General features: G+C 36.3%; 2 protein-coding genes and 1 long non-coding RNA gene across 3 annotated transcripts in view; 1 reads left to right on the top strand and 2 right to left on the bottom strand.

The window, feature by feature from the left end:
• Positions 1–283: 283 nt before the first annotated feature.
• On the bottom strand, positions 284–23,359 carry LOC149587356 (uncharacterized). The gene is made up of 8 exons (XM_089863570.1): positions 23,309–23,359; positions 23,158–23,234; positions 22,129–22,198; positions 3,921–4,082; positions 3,563–3,755; positions 3,259–3,470; positions 2,819–3,108; positions 284–1,710 (listed from the first exon to the last, which is right to left on the bottom strand). Exons 1-8 carry the CDS (start codon positions 23,357–23,359, stop codon positions 1,494–1,496), a joined length of 1,272 nt encoding a protein of 423 aa, XP_089719696.1. The 3' UTR covers positions 284–1,493.
• LOC149587344 (uncharacterized) overlaps positions 4,106–23,359 on the top strand; it is a 280,925-nt gene continuing 261,671 nt past the window's right edge. Inside the window, exon 1 of the mRNA XM_089863345.1 lies at positions 4,106–4,641. The gene's annotated coding sequence lies outside the window, so the exon portion shown is untranslated. The remainder of the gene's footprint in view (positions 4,642–23,359) is intronic.
• Positions 22,085–23,334, bottom strand: LOC149587357 (uncharacterized). Its single transcript, XR_016380236.1, has 2 exons — positions 22,572–23,334; positions 22,085–22,384 (listed from the first exon to the last, which is right to left on the bottom strand). It is a non-coding gene; the product is annotated as an uncharacterized LOC149587357 (long non-coding RNA).

The following is a 23,359-nucleotide window of genomic DNA, read 5'->3' as shown; positions in this document are numbered from 1 at the left end:
CCTGGGCACCTTCGCTAGTGTGTTCCAGGCGGAAATTGCCGCGATCTGTTATTGCGCAGATTACTGTATTATCAAAGGGTATACCGGACGGACTGTGAGAATATATTCTGACAGTCAGGCCGCCCTGAACGCGCTGAACCAGTGTCAGATTACCTCTCAACTGGTGCGCAGCTGCCTTGATCTGCTAGCGCGACTGGCATCCTGCAACAGGGTTCTGTTGTACTGGGTGCCAGGGCATAGCGGATATCATGGCAATGAGCAAGCCGATAGATTTGCGAAAAGGGGTGCGGAGGCCAAGCTCTTGGGGCCGGAGCCGGCCGTCCCCATCCCCTACAGGCAGGTCAAACGGTGTCTGCATGACAGGTTGACTGTCATACAAAACCAGCTCTGGCATAACATGGAGGGCCAGAGACAGACTAAACTGTTAGTCAATGGTCCCTGCAGGTCTCGTGCTAGAGACCTAATTTCGCTCAGCAGATGGGATATTAGGCTGGCCACCGGTCTTCTGACCGGGCACTGTCGGCTTAATAGGCACCTCCATCTGATGGGTTTTGCCGACGACCCTCTCTGTAGGTCGTGTCAGGAGAAGGAAGAAACATCCGCTCACGTACTTTGCGAGTGCGACTGCTTCGCCTCGCTTAGACTAGAATATTTTGATTCACACACTTTGGAACCCTTGCGGGTCTCCTCTATTACGGTGGAGCGAATTCTTCGCTACGCTGCTGCTACGGGCCTTTTCAAGGCCTGAATACGAGGATGCACAATATGCCTTTGGCATCGGTGCTAGGGCGCGGACCCTCCTCAACAACAATAATAATAATATTTACGAGTGTATATTGTTATTTACGAGTTGATATTGATATTTTCGAGTGTATATTGTTATTTACGAGTTTACATTGGTATCGATATTTACGAGTTTATATTGGTATCGATATTTACGAGTTTATAATGGTATCGATATTTACGAGTTTATATTGGTATCGATATTTACGAGTTTATATTGGTATCGATATTTACGAGTTTATATTGGTATCGATATTTACGAGTTTATATTGGTATCGATATTTACGAGTTTATATTGGTATCGATATTTACGGGTTTATATTGATATCGATATTTACGAGTTTATATTGGTATCGATATTTACGAGTTTATATTGGTATCGATATTAACGAGTTTATATTGATATCGATATTTACGAGTTTATATTGGTATTGATATTTACGAGTTTATATTGGTATTGATATTTTCGAGTTTATATTGACATTGATAATTAAGACTTTTATTGATATTGACATTTACGAATTGATATTGATATTTACGAGTTAATATTGATATGGACATTTACGAGTTAATATTGATATTGACATTTACGAGGTGTATATTGATATTGTCGTGTACGATGTGTATATTGACGTTTACTAGGTGTTCGAGGTATATATTGAACGACGCCTGACTCGATACCGAGAAGTGCAACCTAATTCACTCAATCCTTAATAAAGTTGTATTTGCTTAATTATTTCACACACGATGAACATCAAGGATATTAAGTGCCCAATTAAGTAGCTGAGAAAGATTACAAGTCCTTCATTCAAATAAAAGACGACATCCTTTTCCTTAAAGCGTTGCCATATGAAACGGTTAAATTTTAATTTTGGTTTAATGGACTGCTCATGGAAAAACGATGCAGTTTCAAATATTCGATACAATCTAGATATAAAATTGTCAGTGTGAGTTATGATTTCAACCATTTGTCTAAGATACACTAGAAAACACTTAATACTGAACTAAATGAAGGTGCACCTAAAATATCGCACGGAAACTTATTTCGAAAGCACTCTTGAAGCTTAAGTTACGCCCTATTCCAAAAATATGTGCAGACTGTTTCTGATAAGTCTCCTATAAATTTAAGGGTCAAATTTTTGGGTCAAACTGAGAGGAAAATGTTAAAGAACAATGGGTCTGCAACATTTAGTTACGGACATACGGGCTTCCAAACATTGGCCCCTATAACAAAGGAAGAACCACACATGTGAAATAAGACAATGAGCCTTCAATCTAAGAACGTTACGGATTCTTTATCTAGCAGAAGCAGCTTATTCACTTTTACTAGATAAAGGTTCATTAATGTTCTTAGGTTGAAAGCTTATGTGTTCACACAAGACTGTCGTGATATATCAATTCGACAAGCCATTCAGCGTGCCCTTTTCAAATCGTGCTGCTTAGGTCTACTTTCATAGTTCTTGGAACTGTGGGGGGGGGGAGTTCGTCTGGTTCATGGACGGTTCCAAGACGGACTCTGGTGCTGGTGCCGTGGTCTACCTTTGGTATCGGTTCACCCCGAGCGAGTTAGACTGCGGAGGGGCCATGAAATTTGAGAAAATCATTACGACATCTACCCGCGTCCATATTTATTAATATTGACTCGTCTGATCTGCACGCTGTTTCCGTCATTGTGAGAAAGTTACTATAACCAAACAAATCGACGCCCTCGACACCCTACCCTTCCTCACGTCTGTGATTGGGGCTTTTCTCGCGAAGGCGCGAAATTCTTGGCCTAGACGTAAAAAAATGCGTCTTCGCGAGGTGAGGACGCAAATTAGAAAAAACCTAATGTGGACAGTAGTGCGACCTTGCAAACAAGCAAAGTGAAGATGCGAACGCACAAAATGTGTCAGCCTGGACAGGCCTTAACACTTTCAACTCTACAGAGCTAAATAGAGTTGACGTATTAAGCGTAACGATAATTTTCAATATAATAAGTCTCTAGACTAATACAGCGCAAGTCGGTTTCAGAAGATTGCACTAACACACTAACCCAGCATTTAATATTTCAGCACAGTTGCTTGAAACCCTGTGACTAATTGGGATGGCCATAAAAGTTTCAAGCACAGCTGTTTTCCCAAAGTACATCTTTTCAGTTTCAGTGAAGAATGGAAAAGTCATTCCATCTGGATCGTAGTTGTACTCAAAAGGGTCGAGAAACATTTTGACGAATTCGGAGGATTTAGTGTGAACTTCTTCAACATCAAAAAGGAACGTATAATTTCCTTTAAGATCAAATGCTTTATCGTAGACCTTTCTTCTGACATCTTTTTCTTGGAAACTCTGAAAAAAAAAAAATTACAAATATAATTCAAACTGGAGAGTTACGATTATTGCCAGGTATCAATTGAGAACTATTGCAAGAAGGCCCCTTTGACGAGGCTGTGTGCTGGTTGAAAGTTAACAATTGTCGTGCAGAACAAACAACAATACTTTAAGATATTCAGTAGAATAATGTCCTTCTCTGAAAATTGGTATCAGGTCTTTCTTAGCTACGACATCTTCGAGGCTGTCGATTGTGTCCCATTCCGTAGGAAAGTCCGATTGCATTTCGCTCAGAAAAGCCAGTGATACGAAGTAAACAGAGATCAGCCATAAGGCGTAAATGAATCTGCTCAGATTTCTTCTAATTTGCAGAGAACTTTCTGAACAATAAAGGAAATAATTAGTTAGCCAACGAAAAACTTTTGTAAACTACATTAAGTTTAATTCAACAATATCAACAGGGGAAAATCACCTTGCAGAAAGATGTTGGGAAAAAGTTTCCATAGCATGTGCGAAATTAAATATCTAAAGTTGTTGGACCGCTTTCTTCTTTTAGCTTGATACGTTAACTTTCCACGTTCTTCATCATATACCAAATGTATATACTTTTCAATTGCCAAAAGTATTGAGATCATAAGATATAGAGACACAAGAAAAATGCAAACCTAATGTAAAACATAGGGAGAAATTGCTATAAGTGTTCAATGAAAGTTGTGTTGGGAAAGCCGCGGCAGGTACACATCATGATGCGACTACTGAACTGAACCGAGTAGACATTAACCTGTTTATTAACTCTAGATTGATTGAACCATATTTAAATGTAAACTTACACCCGAATCGATTGAAAAAATTTTGCCATTTAACGAAACATCAATTGGTTTTGGATAAGTGCTTAGTAGGGTTACTTTTTCGACGTAGAAAAAACTTGTAAATCTTGTCTCACGTAGCTTCTCCTCAGTTGCAGCGGTACCGTGAACCACCATATCGTAACCCTGCAAATTAAAACCATTGAAAACGTTTTAAGAGGATGTAGACCAATCATGCATATGTATAACTAATACTACGTTTACATTAGTATTTATACATATTCATGGTCTAATCTCTTTAATCCTGTATTCTACAGGTCCGGTAGACCCTTGTAGATATGACTTGACACCCTTTTGTAACGTTAGAGCAAAATTCACATGCTTTTACTAAATTTCCTATGGAGATTAACATGGCGTTTTTCGTGATTTACCCCCACCGCGAACAGAAAAACTACAGCGAAGTTACTTTTCGGAATACTCTTGAATTAACAATTAAGTATTCAAGGTGTGCTATCGGCTAGTTTAATTTAAATCAATTAACTCTAAGTATGTTAATTTTAGTTAATTCTGAAAGTACGTCAAAATTACTTTTGGGTCAGACTATCTAGCAGTAGACGCTGACAAATTACTTTGGTATTTCATCCGAGCTTGAGCACCTTTATATGTATTTTCTAATTAACTGTAGCACCCTTAATAAAAAATACGTCGTTATCAGGTCGAATTTTCGTCTAGAAAAGTAATTCAGGTAAATAATTACAGTTAACAGAGGTTTTTATATCATTTAAAGTAAGTTTTTGAACGTTCTTTACGGCCAAGGCTTAAGTTGTATCCCCTTTAAAGATAAAAAAGCTAATTTCCAGCTCTGTATTACAAAAATACGCAGTCTGCTTCGTTTTCTGCTACCAACAAATATAGGAGGTATGCAGGGTTTCATTATTTGTTAATCTCACTAAAATGCTACTAATTGTGAAGATGTGTGATATATTTCCTTAAACTAAACCAATGTAGAGGAATTTCCATGTTTACATCTGCACAGATTCTCTCAACGTAACCACGTTGGAAACGGAGGGTTACGTATGAGGTATACAGGGTTTCATTATTTGTTAATCTCACTAAAATGGTACTAATTGGAAGGTGTGTCATATATTTCCTTAAACTGAACCAATGTAGAGGAATTTCCATGTTTACATCAGCACAGATTCTCTAAACGTAACCACGTTGGAAACGATTCGTTAAAACAATTTTTTCCTGGTGAAACAGTCCGTATATGTTGTTACGTTTTATAAATTATTTGTTACCAAGAGTAGATTGTTTAATTTTGAAATGTAAGTAACAGTGGTGCTGGTTAATCCAGGAAAACATTGTCTTTACGTAATTAGTCAAATAAATTCCATGTGAAGATTTTTTCAACGTAACCACGTGGGAAACAGAGGGTTACGTTCGCTATTTCCACAGTCCTCATTGCCGTTTGTTTATATGTCAGAATTGCTATGAATTGTTTAGGTATTTGATTTAATTACTGGTATTTAAGCGAAACTATGGAATCACATCATTCATTAACATTGTAACCTTTGTAGTGATCTGTTGTAACGGGCTCCCCGGTACAACATATTTAATATGCTTAATTGATTTACCGTGCATAAAATCAGAGTTAATAGCCCCTCTATTCCCTACTCTAAACAGTGATTAAATTATAACCGTATAAATTTACTTATGCTGTAATTCTAATATTCCGGCGAATCGAAGAACAGATAGTTTTTAGTGATAATCCCCTCGATGAGTTTACAACATAGACTTATGCCGATGCACACTTATCGCATCTTATAAATTTCTAACAAGGACTTATGCCCAGAAACTTTTGAAAGAGAAAGTTTAGTTAAAGTGATTACGCATTTTAGTGATTATCCCCTCGAATTACCTTTAGCAATGCTAAAATGATCAAACGCATAACGCTCATTTAACACTATGTTAGCTCTATCTAAACCCACATTTGAAATAACCGCCAAAACGTTCCAGTCAAACATAACATAGATGGCGATAGCTACCGAACGAGAACGAAACACATGAGGAGCGCGGTAGGAAACGGGGAAAATCGTTATCTATTTAATTAGCACATAAATAAAAAGAAATAAATATAAAAACCCCAAACATTTAAATTCATAAGTATCCGACCCCGCAGATAAAAATTCAACAGTTTCCGACCCCATCCCACATCACCCCGACATTTTAGAGATAAAAATAAATAATAAAAAACTCGAAGTTTCTATCAAGTCTCTATGGTTTAGTTGGTAGAGTGTTTGCCTACTACGTCAGCGACCCGGGTTCGATTCCCGGGTCTGACCTGAAAAAATTTTAATTAAAATTAAATCTCTAACCGAGCCCAGTAACCCCTATGGGTGGGTTGTGGTAATATAAAGTTCATTTTAAGCTAAAATCTGACGATAACGAAGCGACAACCCCGGCCACTACTACTACTACTACTACTACGACGGCTCGGGTCAAACTAAGAGCCTATCGTATACTACGATATGGCTAAAAAGTTCAATAATAACAAACGTTTTATCGTTGACAGCGTTTAAAAATAAAAATATTTGCTTTTAATAATATGTGGTTTTTCATAGGCACTATAATACGTTAGAAAATTATTTTTGGGAACTCATTCTATGTTCAAACTTCGTTTAAGTTCGTTACAGTGTTACGTAATTTGACATAAAAATTAAAATAAGCGAATCGCTTTATAACGGTGCATTTCTGCTAGGGCTCGGGGTTTTTTTGGTCGATTTTTTCGAAAAATACGATTAACTACAAATAATCGAAAACTATTCAGAAGTTTATTCGTTTAAACAATACAACGATTTTAGATGATATTTTTAGAGATTGAATAATCTTTGTAAGATTTTAACCGACAAATGTATGCAATCGACAAAATTTTTGGAAAAAAAATTATGTACAAAAAAAGGGTCGTACTCTACGTTCGGTTAAATTAAAAATATTTTATGTTATAAAATCCACTTGCTTTAAAGTCTAACTTTTAGCGTAATATTTTGTAATTTAAGCTTTGTAAAAAATATCCAAATCATTTTTTTGAAGTAGACTTTCATCTGGAATATTGTCACTAATATTTTTTATTAGAATTTAACTTGTATACGCTTTTCTCCGTGTCAGTTATTTATGATCAGATCGCCAAACTCAATTATTGTTCCAATCTTTTCGATAAAACCCAATCCAATGAAAAACATTAACATGTACAAAAATGGGCCAAGCCTCGCTTCGTGCCCTCTCCGCCGTAAAACGTTCTGACATCCCATGTAGAGCCAAGTCTGCCTTTTGTTCTCATTCAATCGCCAATTGAAAAATTATGTTATAAATTAAGTCCTTTTCCTAATTAATAACCAATATTCTTTGACTTTATCATTATTATACATCTTTGTTCGTATCAAAAATATCGTGACTTGGCAATCGCAAGTAAGTAATATTTAAAGGAAGTCGAGTGGATATTCACTAAATCGTTGCCGATTTTAAAATAGTCGAAGGGATATTCACTAAGTCGTTTATGGTCGAGGGGATATCTACAAGTTTATAAGATGAGTCATGCACACCCCTATGTACAAATTTTATGGTTAGTTATGCATAACCCTATTTACAAGATTATAAGGCGAGTTATGCATAACCTTATGTACACGTTTATAAGGTAATTACCTGCGCTTGCCAAGTCACGATATTTTTGATAGACTCAAAGAATATTGGTTATTAATTAGGAAAAGGACTTAATTTATAACATAATTGTTCAATTGGCGATTGAATAAGAACAAAAAGGCAGACTTGGCTCTACATGGGATCTCAGAACGTTTTACGGCGGAGAGGGCACGAAGCGAGGCTTGGCCCATTTTTGTACATGTTAATGTTTTTCATAGGATCTCACTTCTTTTTGTAGACACTTTCGTTATACTTCGGTAGTTATATTAAAACAAGACCCACTCATGGTACTTCGTTTGCCAATATAATCGCTAACGTTTGTCCATATTTACGCTGAATTACCCCTTTCTACTACTCCTATTAGAGGTTTTTCTCAAATAATTTATTAATATTATATGATATCAGGAGTTCATAATAACCCGAAGTACGAAACTGGTTGAAAAGCCCGTAACAACAAAGTTTCGCCGTAAAGCTCAGCGGATTCATACACCGCTTAGCTCCCAAAAAAATAGTTACCCCATTTTTAGCACCCACGCGCATTAACTTACACACTTCCGGTTTAGCACTATTTTATCTTGTGATTTTGGGAGCGAAAATGGCTCACGTCTGTTTCTGTCGGAACGGTGTAAATTAAGCCTTGGCTTTTAGTCGGGGTTTCTAGTTTTCTACAAAACATTTAAACGATCATCAATGATGTTTTGTTGTGATATGTGTGAGTGAGAATTCCGTGGTTAAATTAAAACGGTTTGGACAAATTTATTCCCAGTATCTTTAATATAAGAATTGCAACGTGTTTCTACGTCCACCATATCGCCATTTTTCTTTTCGACGGAGATCCCAGCCAACGTAAGTTTCGGAACGAAAACCAAGGAGTATAGATACCACTACGATATACTGTAAGGTTGTATGTCCATAAACAGGCTAATCCTTTCTGTGCGCAACGACAGAATCTTGTTGTTCGCGATTTTTACCATTAGCTCTATGGCCAGTTTCATACTTCCACCCCGAAGGGGGGTTATTATGAACTCCTGATGATATTAATTATTTTTATCTGAAGTTACTTATTATTCTTCTAGTTGTATCGTTTTAAGAGACGTTTTCCCTAGAGTATGCCTCTTTCGCGAGTGTCTGAAAGACCTTAAAATGGTGTAGTTAGATTGTTGATGACAGTTAATAGAATAGTGGTCAGTACAGTTTTTCAGATATCCGTCAGCTGTGAATAAGATCCGGAAATTGAGAACCCTTTTGTTCAGATTAGGAAACTGCGAACGCGATCCCCTGGGGTGTAACAACAGGCAGAGAGACCAACAAACACACAGACAGATGAATACGTCGAGAACAGAATTTTTCCAAAACAATCATCACTCGGTGAAATTAAAATCTAGCCTCTATATTGGCTTCATATGAGTCCAATATTGTTCGACATTTGTCCAATGTCGGTTAGATATTACACCAATATGGGCTCGATATTAGTCCAATATCGGTTAGAAATTGTCCAATGAGGGTTTGATTTTAGTCCAATATTGGTCAGAAATTTGTCCATGCAATGTGGGTTTGATTGATGTGTGGATAATATCCTGACCATTTCTGGGTAATAATCGATCCCTTAATAGATGATTCTGGATCCAATTTTGGATGAGGCTTCAAATCTGGCTTATCGTTCGACCCTCCTTTTTTGGACACTAGTTACGTTATCCAAAAATAGATAAAAAACTGTGCTGTCTCAGAGTCAGCCGTTTGGATCCATTTACATCCAATTTTGGACAATATTTTTTAACAGTGCACGCCTTAGGAAATAGTCAAGTGCTAATAGAGTAGTGATGAGGGTACTATTTACCGCGTATGTGATTCGGTTTAGTAACGTTGCTTTTAATGTTCTTATGTTACCACGCTTTGTGGTACACTTCTCTCGAAGATAAGTATTATATACTTTTGAAAATTTTGCCAATCACAATGTTTATATTGATAGTTCATATCATTATCAGGTTCTTTAGTACTGTACAATTATTTGTCAATGATTAAAACTTTGCTTTTTTTTCGTTAGTAATGAGCTCAGACAATTTAAAAAAGATCAGAGTTTATCGTAAAAAAATTATAGTGGCGGTTAATCGTCCAATTACTTATCGATAAGTGAAACCCAAACCACATTTGTATCAAGAAATGTATGGATCATAATTTTTTTATTCGAAATCGAATAAAACGTATCGCAAAAAAACTTTTTGGAGTAAAATTCTTCTGATTATGTTGAAAATTTTAGTTTTTCGGAAAAAATACTTACGATTAATAATTGCATCACTCTACCTTTTTCCAAAACAAATCGAGACGAAAGACTTTTATATAATCTTCGTTTTACAAATTTTAGTATGTTAATTTATTTTAATAATAGTTAACCGATCCCCGAGCCCTAATTGTCAAAGTATTTTTGCTCGAAATAAGCACCAGCGATGATAAAAGAAGAGTGAAGACCCTTGGGAAAACGGGGTATTTTAAGCGTTTGTTTCATTATTCAAAAGGATGAAAGGCCGTTTTGTGCTACAGTTCAAAAAGTGTGAACCTTTTGTCCAACACATGTTACAACCACAACGACTGAAAGTGAGCATCGATTAGCGGCTTTTCGCCCAAGATTTTGTTTTCATCTAAGTTTAAAGCGGAATTAGGTCCAAAAGCTGAACACACTGATTTTCCGGCAGGGAGTCCGTGTCTTCCACATTCGAGATTTTTGGAAGAAAAAAATATATTTTCGGATTTTATTACGCAAAACAACGTCGATCTCGGAGCAGTTAAATCATGTTCATTTCTGACCAAAGAACCGTTCTCCAAGCTAGTATAGTCAAAATGATCACGTTTGAATCGTTTATCTTCAGCACCGTATGTAATGTGACGTTCAAGATGACTTTTATATTCAGGAGAATGTTTGCAAAGAGTTGAACGCTGCTTCTCGGATTTTCCTTCACAAAAAAAAACAAACTGAAACTTCTCACAATTTGAATCAAACACATTGTACTGTTCATAGCACTTGATAAAACCGGTCATGCCGAGCACTAAAATGACGCAAAGTTAAAGAGAACAAGTTCGGAATTTTACTCCAAAAACTTTTTGGAGTAAAATTCTTCTGATTATGTTGAAAATTTTAGTTTTTCGGAAAAAATACTTACGATTAATAATTGCATCACTCTACCTTTTTCCAAAACAAATCGAGACGAAAGACTTTTATATAATCTTCGTTTTACAAATTTTAGTATGTTAATTTATTTTAATAATAGTTAACCGATCCCCGAGCCCTAATTTCTGCGATTTAAAAATATTTTATTCTTCTAAACTATAAATTTTGCTTAATGTTTTACAAAATAGATGGGATTATTGCTCCTTTTACATAACCACTCAAGTTAATCAGATGTTAACGGGCGTAGATAGAATTTTAATTTAAGCCAAGATGTTTGTCCCATTAGACCAAATCCAAAACCGCCAAATTGCGGTAGTTTTCAGCCGAATTGGAATTCGGTCGTAAGGCTGGCAAGCGGTTAATTACCATAGTACAATTAACTTGAAATGGGTCAATAGGGCCTTAAAACGGGGGAAATAGGGTCTTTAAATGGGTAAACAGGTCTTTAAATGTGTAAACTGGGACTTGAAATGGTGTATTGACCGATTTCTTTTACACCATAAACGTGGTGCTAAATATGGAAAAAATAAATATTTAACAACTATTTCACTTCACTTGGTTTAATAATGTGACAGAGGTAGCGTACTTTTTCCATACTTTTAACACCATTAAACTAAGTAATATTAGAAGTTCAACAGATTGCCTAACAGAGATGTTAAAAACCACTGTAAATGGTGCATAAATGCCTAATATTTCCTTAATACTTGCAAATAATATTAGCAAATGGCGTGAATTGATCATAAAAATGGGGTTAAAGTACACCCTAAATGATGTCTTTTTTGGCACCGGAAAAAACAGCATATATGGTGTTTGAATGCACCGTTATATTTTAGAGTGCAAATGTATGACGGTGAAGCAAACATGATTATTCAAAATTTAATTACATTAAGACTGAAGTGACAGATATTATAAAAGACCGTCTTGGTTTGGACCAAGGCCGAAAAAACAAACGATATGTTTGAGGTTTATCAATTGACTGAAGTTTCAGATATTGAAATTTTTTTCTAGTTATTTTTATCCACTCAATCCTTAATCAATATTTAATTCAATCACCTGATTTTACTGTTAATCGATCTAGTCCCTCTAAATTAATTGAAAAAATTACATATCTACGCTTTTTCAAGAACAATTACATTTTCCGAAAACATTTTATCATGAAATTAATTATTTTGAAGGGATTTCATGTCGATGCTCACTAATTTCTATGCACCTAGACCAACATAGTTTTAATTGTTGCTGGCTTGACAAATTTTCAAGTTTGCACCAAAAGAAGTTTTAATCTGTTTTAAGTTGTTGATAAGACTGTCGTTTACAGTGAATGTCGTCTACTTAAGAAAAAGCAACAAAGTTTATCCTGCGTGGTTAAGGGTAAAGATCACATAAACAGAAATACTTCTCAGTACCAATGACTTGTTATATTCATTTCCCGCGGAGATAATATGGTTAAACACATCATTCATTACTAGTTATGCCAAGAAGGTCACATTTAACTCCGACACCCCCTCCCTTCCTCTATTTTCCCAATATATTGCATTTTATAATCACCAGTGGTTCCAGTGTATGGGTCATCTGAGCCGTCGCAACACACTATATTATTTATCAAAACTGTCTTTGTACACAAAGACGCGAAAAAGTAAGAGATAAGTGTAGAAAATTAATTGTTTGAAGGAACAGATATTCAAATTTTCATTTTTGAAGACGTGATTATAAAACATCAATTATTTGAAAAAATTTCTTATCTTAGTTTTTTTCACCAAAATTCCTTAAGTAAAATATTTTATCCTTAAACATGTGCATCATTTTAAAAATAGAAAACGTATGCATTTTATTTTCTTTTTAAAATTTAGAGTTAGTTTGAGTATTCGGGCCTATAAGGAGAATAAAATGGGCAGAAAATTGTTGATAGCAGACAAAATAAAACAAGCATGAAAACTTAACAAAACGTGTTCGTTTATTTTAAAGATTTCGAGGTTTCAAAAATTGACGTGTTGTATATCTCTCAAAGCTACAGATCCTTTTGACTCTAATAACTACATCACAGTCAAAGGGCGAATGTAATTTTCGGTTCGCAATATTTTCAATTTTGAAATATAAAAATAAATACTAGCTCTATTTTTCAGATATCCGAGTATTTGAACTTCCTCGAAGCAAATGTTTCTCGAAAATAAACAGTAGTATCAATTTAGTTTCTCTGAAAATTTTGTGAAAAAAACTAAGATAAGAAATTTTTTAAAATAATTGATGTTTTATAATCACGTCTTCAAAAATGAAAATTTGAATATCTGTTCCTTCAAACAATTAATTTTCTACACTTATCTCTTACTTTTTCGCGTCTTTGTGTACAAAGACAGTTTTGATAAATATCTGTCACTTCAGTCTTAATATGAATTAAAACTGTTTAGAAACAAGTATTTTAAAACGTATACTGAAAAGCAGGCGCTCCATTTAAGTCTTGTGGTGTTGCGCGTATATTAGTTACCACGTTTGAACTAACAAGGCCCTAACCATCTATTATAGAAGTATTAATCTTGATTGCTTCAACGCCCAGTCCAACTCAAATTGCCTTCCCGTCGTTTTCACGTGCAAAGCACAGTGGATGCAATAATACAAATAGATTCCGTAGACCTGCGCTGGGTGACCACATTTCCTAAATTTTATAATTTTTCCTATTTTCGGATGTCTTCCTATTAGTTCCTATAATTTCGATAATTTTCCTATATTTTCCGATTTTTTGAAATTGTAGATATTTTGTGCGCTCTCACTTTTGGTTTTGTTATATATCACCAAAGCTATGGAAGCCTCTAAAAATATTTGTCAGGGAAGTCTGTGATGTTTTAAAGTTATAGCATATGTTTCTAAGATTACGTTCCATAAGTATGACACTTCCTATATTTCGAAATGCTAGAGACTTAATGAGAGCTAGTTCGAGAACGACGCGAGAATTGACTACACGCGATTTTCTACTCCATCTTCCTATTTAGTCTGTACTAAGCCTTTGACAGGGCCTCATCAGGCGTCGCTTTACGAGAAGCTATGACGTTTCAATTACGTCACTTCGAGACAAGCTCTCAGTTTCCAGTGACAAATTTATGTAACATATCTTACGAACTTATGGTTATAATTAAACCAAAGCTCCTTTGTAACTCGTAAGTAGTAGGCGCGTACTAAGAAAGATTTTTCCAATCCGCCGCCATCTTCATAATTGGCGCACAGAAATGTAACAAATCTTCTCTTTGTAAGAAAGTCCGTGAGTTTCAACCGATTTCACAAATATTTAGTACACTGGATTCCTTTAACCTATATATATATGGTCTTTCGGGATCGATTTGTTGCCATCATTTTAAATGGCGGCCAGATATTTAAAAACCTTTCTTTATAGAATGTCTGCGTGTAAAGTAATAAAAAATGTCCCGACGAGCTGATGGGCGACGCCGAGTGCCTTCGCTCCTAGGATGCTACAAAAATATTAGTCGACTCAGTAAAATGTACCCATACTTGATGGAGTTCTTACTACACTCAAGCGATGCCGCGGGTAACAGCTAGTCTCCCATAATTTCCTGTAAATAAATTGCAAATTTCCTATTTTCCTATAACTATTACAAGGTTATTTGTGGTAACCCTGAGTGCACAAACATATTTCGTAGATAACATAGACTTATGAAAACACATGTCATATAATTGTGTACAAACAGATCCCGTAGACTTGTGCACAAACAGATCCGTTAGAATTGTGCACAAACAGATCCCTTAGAATTGAGCACAAACAGATACCTTAGAATTGAACACAAACTGATGTCATAGACTTGCGCACAAAATGATGTCATAGACTTACGCAGAAACAGATGTCATAAACTTGTGCAAAAAGAGATGTTATATACCTGTACACAAAAAGATTCCATGGACCTCTGCACAAAAAGATTCCATGGACCTCTGCACAAAAACATTCCATACCCCTATGCTCAAAAATATGCTCAAGAATATCTCGTACACCAGTGCACAAAAATACTGCATATCCATTTGCACAAAAATATCCCGTATCCATTTGCACAAAAATATCCCGTATCCATTTGCACAAAAATATCCCGTATCCATTTGCAGAAAAATGTTCTTTAGACCTGTGCACAAACAAATGCAGTGGCCTTTGCAAAGACAGATTCCTTAGACCTCTGCACAAACCGATTCAGTAGGCTTGTGCACAAAAATATCCCGTAGACCTGTGCACAAAAATATTCCGTAGACCTGTGCACAAAAATATTCCGTAGACCTGTGCTTAAACAGATACCGTAGACATGTGCACAAACAGATACCGTAGACATGTGCACAAACAGATACCGTAGACATGTGCACAAACAGATTCCGGATACTTGGACACAAACGGAAGTCACAGGGTTGTGCACAAACAGATGTCATAGACTTGCACAAAAAATACATCATAGACTTGCGCAATAAGAGATGTCAAGGATATGTGCACATCAGATTCCACGGACTAGTGCACAAACAGAAGTCTTAGACTTGTTTACAAACAGAAGTCATAGACCTGTTTCCATAAAGATTCCATACCCATTTGCACAAAACAATTTCATACCCATTTGCACGAAACGATTCCATACCCATTTGCACAAAACGATTCCATAGACCTGTGCACAAAAATATTCCATAGACCTGGGCCCAAAGAGATTCCATAAAACTGTGCACAAAAGATTCCCTAGACCTGTGCTCAAAAAACTATGCCGTAGGCCTGTGCACAAACAGATGCCGTAGACCTGTAAGGAAACAGATTCCGTAAACCTGTGCACAAACAGATGTCGTAGGCCTGTGTACAAACAGATTCCGGAGATCTGTGCACAGATTCCGTAGCCATGTGCACAAACAAGTTGCGTAGACTTGTGGAAGTCACAGGCTTGTGCACAACAGATGTCATAGACATGTTCAAACCAGATTCCATAGTTTTGTGCACAAACAGAAGTCATAGACATGTGCACAAAAACATTCAATAGACTTGTGCACATCAAGTTTCCATAGACCTGTGCACAAAAGATTTCATGAAGATGTGCACAAATGTGCACAAAACATTATATATGCTTGTGCACATAAAGATTCCATAGACCTGCGCGCTAAAGATTCCATAGACCTGTGTACATAAAGATTTCATACACATAGCACAAAACTATTCCATAACCATTTGCACAGAAATATTTCCTAGACCTGCGCACAAAACATTTCATAAAACTGTGCTGTGCACAAAAAGATTCCATTGACCTATGCACAAAATATTCTATTGGCTTTTGTATAAACATGTGACATAGACCTGTGTACAAAAATATTCCATGGACCTGTGCACAAAAACATGCCTTGGACCTGTTCAGAAACATTCCATACCCCTATATGCTCAAAAATATTCCACACCCATTTGCACAAACATTTTCCGTAGACCCGTGCACAAACAGATGCCGTAGACTAGCGCATAAACAGATTCCATAGATTTGCGCACAAATATATTACGTAGACTCGTGCACAAATAGATTCCACAGACTTGTACACAAACAGAAGTCACACGGTTTTGCACAATCCGATGTTATAGACTTGTGCACAAACAGATGTCATATGCTTGTGTAAAAAACTGATTTCATAGACTTCCTCAAAAAGAGATGTCATCGACATTTGCACAAGACATTCCGTAGACTTGTGCACATAAAGATTCTTCAGACTTGTGCACAAACATATTTTGTAGACCTGTACACACAGATACCATGGACTTGTGCAAAAATAGATGTCAAATATTTGTGCAAAAACACATACCTTAGACTTTTGCACAAACTGATGCCATAGACTTGTGCACAATCATATGTCCTAGACCGGTGTACAAAACATTCTATAGATTTGTGCACAAACATGAGTCATATACCTGTACACAAAAATATTCCACGGACTTCTGCACAGAAACATTCCATATACCTGTACACAAAAAAATCAATGGACCTCTGCACAAAAACATTGCATATCCCTATGCTCAAAAATGTTCCTTACCCATTTGCACAAAAATATCACGTTCACCTGTGCACAAAACTATCACGTACACCTGTGCACAAAAATATTCGGTATCCATTTTCACAAAAATATTCCGTACACCTGTGCACAAAAATATTCCAAATCCATTTTCACCATAATATTCCATACACCTATACACAAAAATATTCCGTACACCTGTGCACAAAAAAATTCCGTACTATTGTGTATAAAAATATTCCGTACACCAATGCATAAAAATATTTCGTACACTTGTGCACAAATAGAATCACAGGCTTGTGCACAAAGAAATGTCGGAGACTCGCGCAAAAAGAGATGTTATAGACATGTGCACATCAGATTCCATAGAGTTATGCACAAACATTTTCAATGCCCCTATGCTCAAACAGATTTCAAACCCTTATGCTCAAACAGATTTCAAACCCTTATGCTCAAAAAGATTCCATACCCATTTGCACAAAAATGATACGTAGACCCGTGCTCAAAAATATTCCGTAGACCTTTGCTCAGACAGAAGTCACTCGCGTGTGCACAAACAGATGTCATAGACTTGTGCACAAAGAGATGTTATAGACTTGTTCACAAGCAGGTGTTATAGAATTGATCACAAGCAGGTGTTATAGAATTGATCACAAACAGGTGTTATAGACTTGTTCACAAACAGATGATTTAGACTTGTGCACAAACAGATGCTTTAGACTTGTGCACAAACAGATGTTTTAGTCTTGTGCACAAACAGATATTTTAGTCTTGTGTACAAACAGATGTTTTAGTCTTGTGTACAAACAGATGTTTTAGACTTGTGCACAAACAGATGTTTTAGGCTTGTGTACAAACAGATGTTTTAGACTTGAGCATAAACAAATGTTATTGACTTGCGCAAAAAGAGATGTCATAGAAATGAGCAAATCAGATGTCATAGAAATGAGCAAATCAGATTCCATAGACCTGTGCACAAACAGAGGTCGTAGACCTGTGAACAAACAGAAGTCGTAGACCTGTGCACAAACAGAAGTTGTAGACCTGTGCAAATAAAGATTTTTCACTTGGACAAATAAAGATTCTTCAGACTTTTGTGTGCACATAATGATTCTTCAGACTTGTGTGCACATAAAGATTCTTCAGACTTATGTGCACATAAAGATTCTTCAGACTTGTGTGCACATAAAGATTCTTCAGACTTGTGTGCACATATTGATTCTTCAGACTTGTGTGCAACTAAAGATTCTTCAGACTGTGTGCACATAATGATTCTTCAGACTTGTGTGCACATAAAGATTCTTCAGACTTGTGTGCACATAAAGATTCTTCAGACTAGTGTGCACATAAAGATTCTTCAAACTTGTGCAAATAAAGATTCTTCAAACTTGTGCACATAAATATACCATAGACCCATGAACAAAAAATTCCATAGACCTGTGCACAGAAGATTCCATACTCCTATACTCAAAAGGATTCCATGCAGATTTGCACAAAAACATTCCGTAGACCTGTGTAAAACAATATTCCATAGGCCTGTGTAAAACAATATTCCATAGGCCTGTGTAAAACAATATTCCAGAGGCCTGTGTAAAACAATATTCCATAGGCCTGTGCACGAAATGATTGCATAGGCCTCTGCACAAAGAGATTTTATACTCCTTTGCACAAAAATATTCTGTAGGTCTGCGCTTAAACAGATTCCGTAGACTTGTACACAAACAGATGTTATAGTTTAGACTCGTGTAAAAATTTAATTACCTATAATTGGTAATTATCTTTAATTGCTTATTTTGTTTAATTATCTTTAATTGCTTATTTTGTTTAATTAAGTTTAATCCGTACTTCGCAACTAAATTAGTTGGACGCGCAATAGTTATAATGACAATTAAGTTAGCTAATTGCCCTACCAATTTGATTATCCGCAGTAAAACGACGTAAGTCCTAGAATGACTTTCTTTATTACTTAACCCAAGCAAAAAAGTCTTAAGTTCCACAGTTTAAAGGTAAACCACGTAATTCGGAGCAGGTACTTAAAACTATTAAAAACAATACTTAAACTTTGTTTTTCGTAATGAAACAAAAATTGGCGCCCACTTTAAAAATGGGGCTTTCCTTTAAGACCGTTTTCAAATCTATCAAACGTATAGTTATTTTTGTAAGGGTAGTTACAAAATGGGTAAGTTTGGAAAATTTCCCATGTTATTTCTATGGAGATTCTCTAGTTTTTCGCCAAAATCTGTGATTAATTTTATGGAAATGAAAACCACCCTTAGCAACTTTATGCTTTATAAAATAAACTGTTAGGTGGATCATCTTGAAATTTTTACCACATACTAAGGGCCCGGATTTTAGTTCAGTAGAAAAATTTCGAAACAATAAACTTAATACGAAAAAAGTTAAAACCAATCCAAAAACCTTCCTTATACATTAAAGCCGTCATCAGGCCTTATCTAAGGGAGCTACCGCTCCCTTAGAATATTGCCATATAGATCGAAACCTTTTCACATTAGTAAACGGTACATGACACTCCGGACTTGCCCGCCAACCTTATTAACCTAACACTATAAAACATTCGTGTACATGAATGGTTATGGTTATGGCTTGACACTCGCTAGCGCCCGAACGACCGATCACTCAGTGTAATCGGTGTACATTTGTAAGTGAGTAGACCATTTTGGAAATTACATACAGAGAAACTAAAACACAGGTGTGATCCCGCCATTGGGGTGTTTTCTCTCTTTCATTTTCTCGCTCGCTTAGAAGCACCGCTATAGGCAGTGCTAGTTGACTAGCCTCCTGCCCGTAGTGAACTTTGACACCGTCTGGCGATGACCCTTGGTGCGAGGGAGAATACACCCCAATGGTGGCTTCGCCCCTGTGTTTTCCGAAATGGTCTTTACGCTTGCTAAAATGATTACGCGTAATACGTAACCGGTGTAAAGTAGGAGGGTGACGTTTCAAATGAAGACTGAGTTATGACCAAGATATTGTAAAGTATGGAAATGGAAGTTCCAGTGCAACTTTACCTTCATAGAGGCGACAATAGAAATGTATCATTTCGATATACGAAATTTAATGTATAAATTCGCGCAACACCCTGGTTTGGCATCTATTAAATATTTACATTTTCCATTCGAGTTATGCCAAAGTTCGCTTGCTCTTTTTAGACATCCAGTAGAACATTTCAATACTGATCCCTCAACACGTACTCCCTTCAAAATAATTAATTTCATGATAAAATGTTTTTGGAAAATGTAATTGTTCTTGAAAAAGCGTAGATATGTAATTTTTTCAATTAATTTAGAGGGACTAGATCGATTAACAGTAAAATCAGTTGATTGAATTAAATATTGATTAAGGATTGAGTGGATAAAAATAACTAGAAACAAGTTGGGAAAACCAAAATATTACCTCTCCGAGTCAAGAGGTCTACTACTACAAAGTTATTTACCTATATGTGGAATTATTTCTCTTTTTTGAAGTAAAATTTATGAAATATTGAAGCAGTATTCCAAGCATAGCGAATATACAGTAAAGCAGACGACATTTTACATACAATAAGAGTAAATCTTGGACACATGGAAATCAGTCAATGGGGAAACAACTGGTTAGCAGTGTAAACACTATCGTCTCGTCTCACCTCAACAATATTCTTAGTTTGCCAACATGAGTGTTAACGTTAAATAATACCAAAGCTAAATTGTAGCTAGACGCACTGATAGTCAATGCGCACCATAAAGAGATTCAAAGCTCTGTAGCTTAGCCCTACTAATCTAATTGCCACCATGATCTTCTCTTCTATTATAAAACCTTAACCTGATTATTTAAGAGTGTATTTAACTTTCGGCTCACTCTGAACCGTTGTTGTCTCTTCATTTCAGACACGAAAATCAAAACCCAAAGTTTGCTTCACTTCAGGCCTCAATTATTTACTCTTTAGTTCACTAAGCCTATTGAGGGTAATACTAGATATACCCGCCGGAGTTTAGGGCTTAGCTTCCTTCATGAAATCACTAAACCAAGAATTATTCTATATACAGATGTAGTATAGCTTAAGTAATATATAAACAGCCATTTCAAATAATAATATTAAAATAAATCTTTGGAATATCAAAATGAAACAGAGCTTTAAAGCTACAAAAGTACAAAATGCATCATAATTACGAAAAATATTTCCACATATTCACTTTATATTAAGGATAAAGGGAATATTATGGTTCTGAAGGATTTCTTTACACATCAAAACAAAACGAACTTCTAACGTGGCGCACTAGTGTAACAACGGACGGACACACACAGACAATCAAATAGACAGCTTTTCAACCCTTTTCGTACTAATTTTGAATTGAGAAACAAGATTATCTTAAATATTAAAATAAATATAATTATTATTTAATATTTTCTTCGTTAGTTATTCGCCTTATTGAACGTTACATCGTTTTAAAAAAGAACAATTAAACATTCTTGAGAGACTTGACTAATATTGGCGTTTGAAATGAAGCATACGCCGGTTGCTTTGCCTTACTCAAATAGGTGGTATATAAGGGTGTCGAACTACAGCTAAAAGCAAGAACAACCGCAATTGCGAAAACCTTTGGTGGACAACCCACCCTAGGGAGGCTAGACGTTTCTCGTAACCCTAGCTGATCGCCGCGAATGTCTTAAACCCAACGATGACGATGGAGTAGAAGCCAGGTGTACAGACTGGTGTCCATGTGGGATGGACAAAAACCAAGACCAGAAGATGGTGGTGTAGAAGCCAGGTGTACAGACTGGTGTCCAAGTGGGATGGACAAAGACCAGAAGATGGTGGTGATTAGAAGCCAGTATGTACAGACCGGTGTCCATGTGGGATGGACGAAGACCAAAAGATGGTGGTGATTAGAAGCTAGTATGTACAGACTGGTGTCCAAGTGGAATGGACGAGGACCAGAAGATAATGGTGATTAGAAGGCAGTATGTACAGTTTGGTGTCCGTGTTGAATGGACAAAGACCAGAAGATGGTGGTGTGAGAACTCAAGTAGAGGAGCTATTTCCGTGACTGTGAATGCAGTTCGGAAATGGCGAACACGTTTGCTCCGATTTGGAAATTGCGAACGCGGTCACGTGGGTGTAACAACAGACACACAAACACACACACAAACAAACACACACACAAACAAACAAACAAACAGACACACACGATCGTTACAGAACCTCTCCGTGACATACGTCACTCGGAGAGGTAAAAAATTTCAATATCTGAACTTCAGTCAATTGATAAACCTCAAACATATCGTTTGTTTTTTCGGCCTTGGTCCAAACCAAGACGGTCTTTTATAATTGCTTTTGGGTTAAGGCTCTGTTAATGTTAAAAAATCTACCTCTTCTCCTAGTAGATTTAACCATTCTCCCCACGATTCTCCGGTTTCGGAATCGTAATGCAATTCAACACTACCAAAAAATAAACAAGAATTTGTAAACTGTTTTCGTGAAAGATTTTATATTACATTGGAATATAGCAGAAGCTTACAACCCCCACCAAAGTTGATATTAGTAGCCTTTCCCAGTTAGACGTTGGCGATGAATTTTTCTATCACTGCGACCACAGCGCGCTTATGCGGAATTTTCGATACTTGTCTGCCGAAAAGAAAAATAAATGAAAAGAAATTCCCACTACCTAAAAAGGCCGTCGTTAGTTTTGTGAGAGCCAATTAGAGAGCAAGGGGGAAAACATCATTGTGGTATAAAATAAACACAGATAGAGACTAGTAAATATTTTTTTAATTTCAATTTTTATGGTATATAGTTATGGTGACGTCAATACCTTTTCAAAAATGTTAATCTTTCTAAAGGCCTGTCCAGTCTGACATATTTTTCGAGTTCGCATCTTCTCTTTGCTTGTTTGCAAGATCGCGCTACTGTCCACATTGGGTTTTCGCTACTTTGCGTCCTCACCTCGCGAAGATACAAATTTCTTACGACTAGGCCAAGAATTTCGCGTCTTCACGAGAAAAGCACCAATCACAGACGAGAGGAAGGCTGGGGCGATTAGTTACGTTTTCTCTTTGGACAACGTCGATGTAGAAGGGCAGATGGCGCAATGATTGCTCAAACTTTATTGGCTCTCAAAATGGGAAAAACAAAATTTTTGCGTGTATCAGAACAGAAGTGCAAATGTTTTTCGTGATCTGTTGCGAAGATGCGAATAGACGAAGGTGCGAACACGCGAGTTCAATGTGGACAAAGCTTAAAATCATCACCTCTTAACATTAGAAGGGAAAACAAATTCAACCCCATTTGTACTAAACAAAAAAAAAGCCGGTTTCGGAAAATTTTCATCGCCAACGCCGGTCAACAGTATAAAGCATTGCTCCTTGTAAGTCCAATATTAATGACACTTTGATATTTACCTTGTGTTACAACGTTTAAATAATTGAAGAATTCTCTCAACCCACAATCTATACTCTGGTGCACAATCATAAATATTCTGCAAGTGATTTGAATTTTATCTCGGATTTTAACATTAATAGATTTGTATTTTTAAAGATAACGTATTATTACCGGATTAATCACTAGTTTCGTAACTGTTGAACAATTATCAGGAGACTTCAT

The sequence above is a fragment of the Phalangium opilio genome, unplaced genomic scaffold (genome assembly GCF_054372755.1).
Source record: "Phalangium opilio isolate 3A_F unplaced genomic scaffold, DU_Popi_V2 ptg001170l_1, whole genome shotgun sequence".
NCBI classification, from domain to species: Eukaryota; Metazoa; Arthropoda; class Arachnida; order Opiliones; family Phalangiidae; genus Phalangium; species Phalangium opilio.
Note: the sequence above shows the minus strand (reverse complement) of the source record. Positions and strands in the feature narration are given on the sequence as shown.

What these genes read in the sequence shown, in the direction of transcription:
- LOC149587356 (XM_089863570.1), bottom strand. Translation starts at nt 23,359, where the DNA reads ATGAAGTCTCCTGATAATTGTTCAACAGTTACGAAACTAGTGATTAAT. An exon ending in TTTTTTCAATCGATTCGGGT is followed by an intron (nt 3,756 to 3,920) that starts GTAAGTTTACAT and finishes GTTTTACATTAG; the next exon opens with GTTTGCATTTTTCTTGTGTC. An exon ending in GCTGAAATATTAAATGCTGG is followed by an intron (nt 1,711 to 2,818) that starts GTTAGTGTGTTA and finishes TTTTATATCTAG; the next exon opens with ATTGTATCGAATATTTGAAA.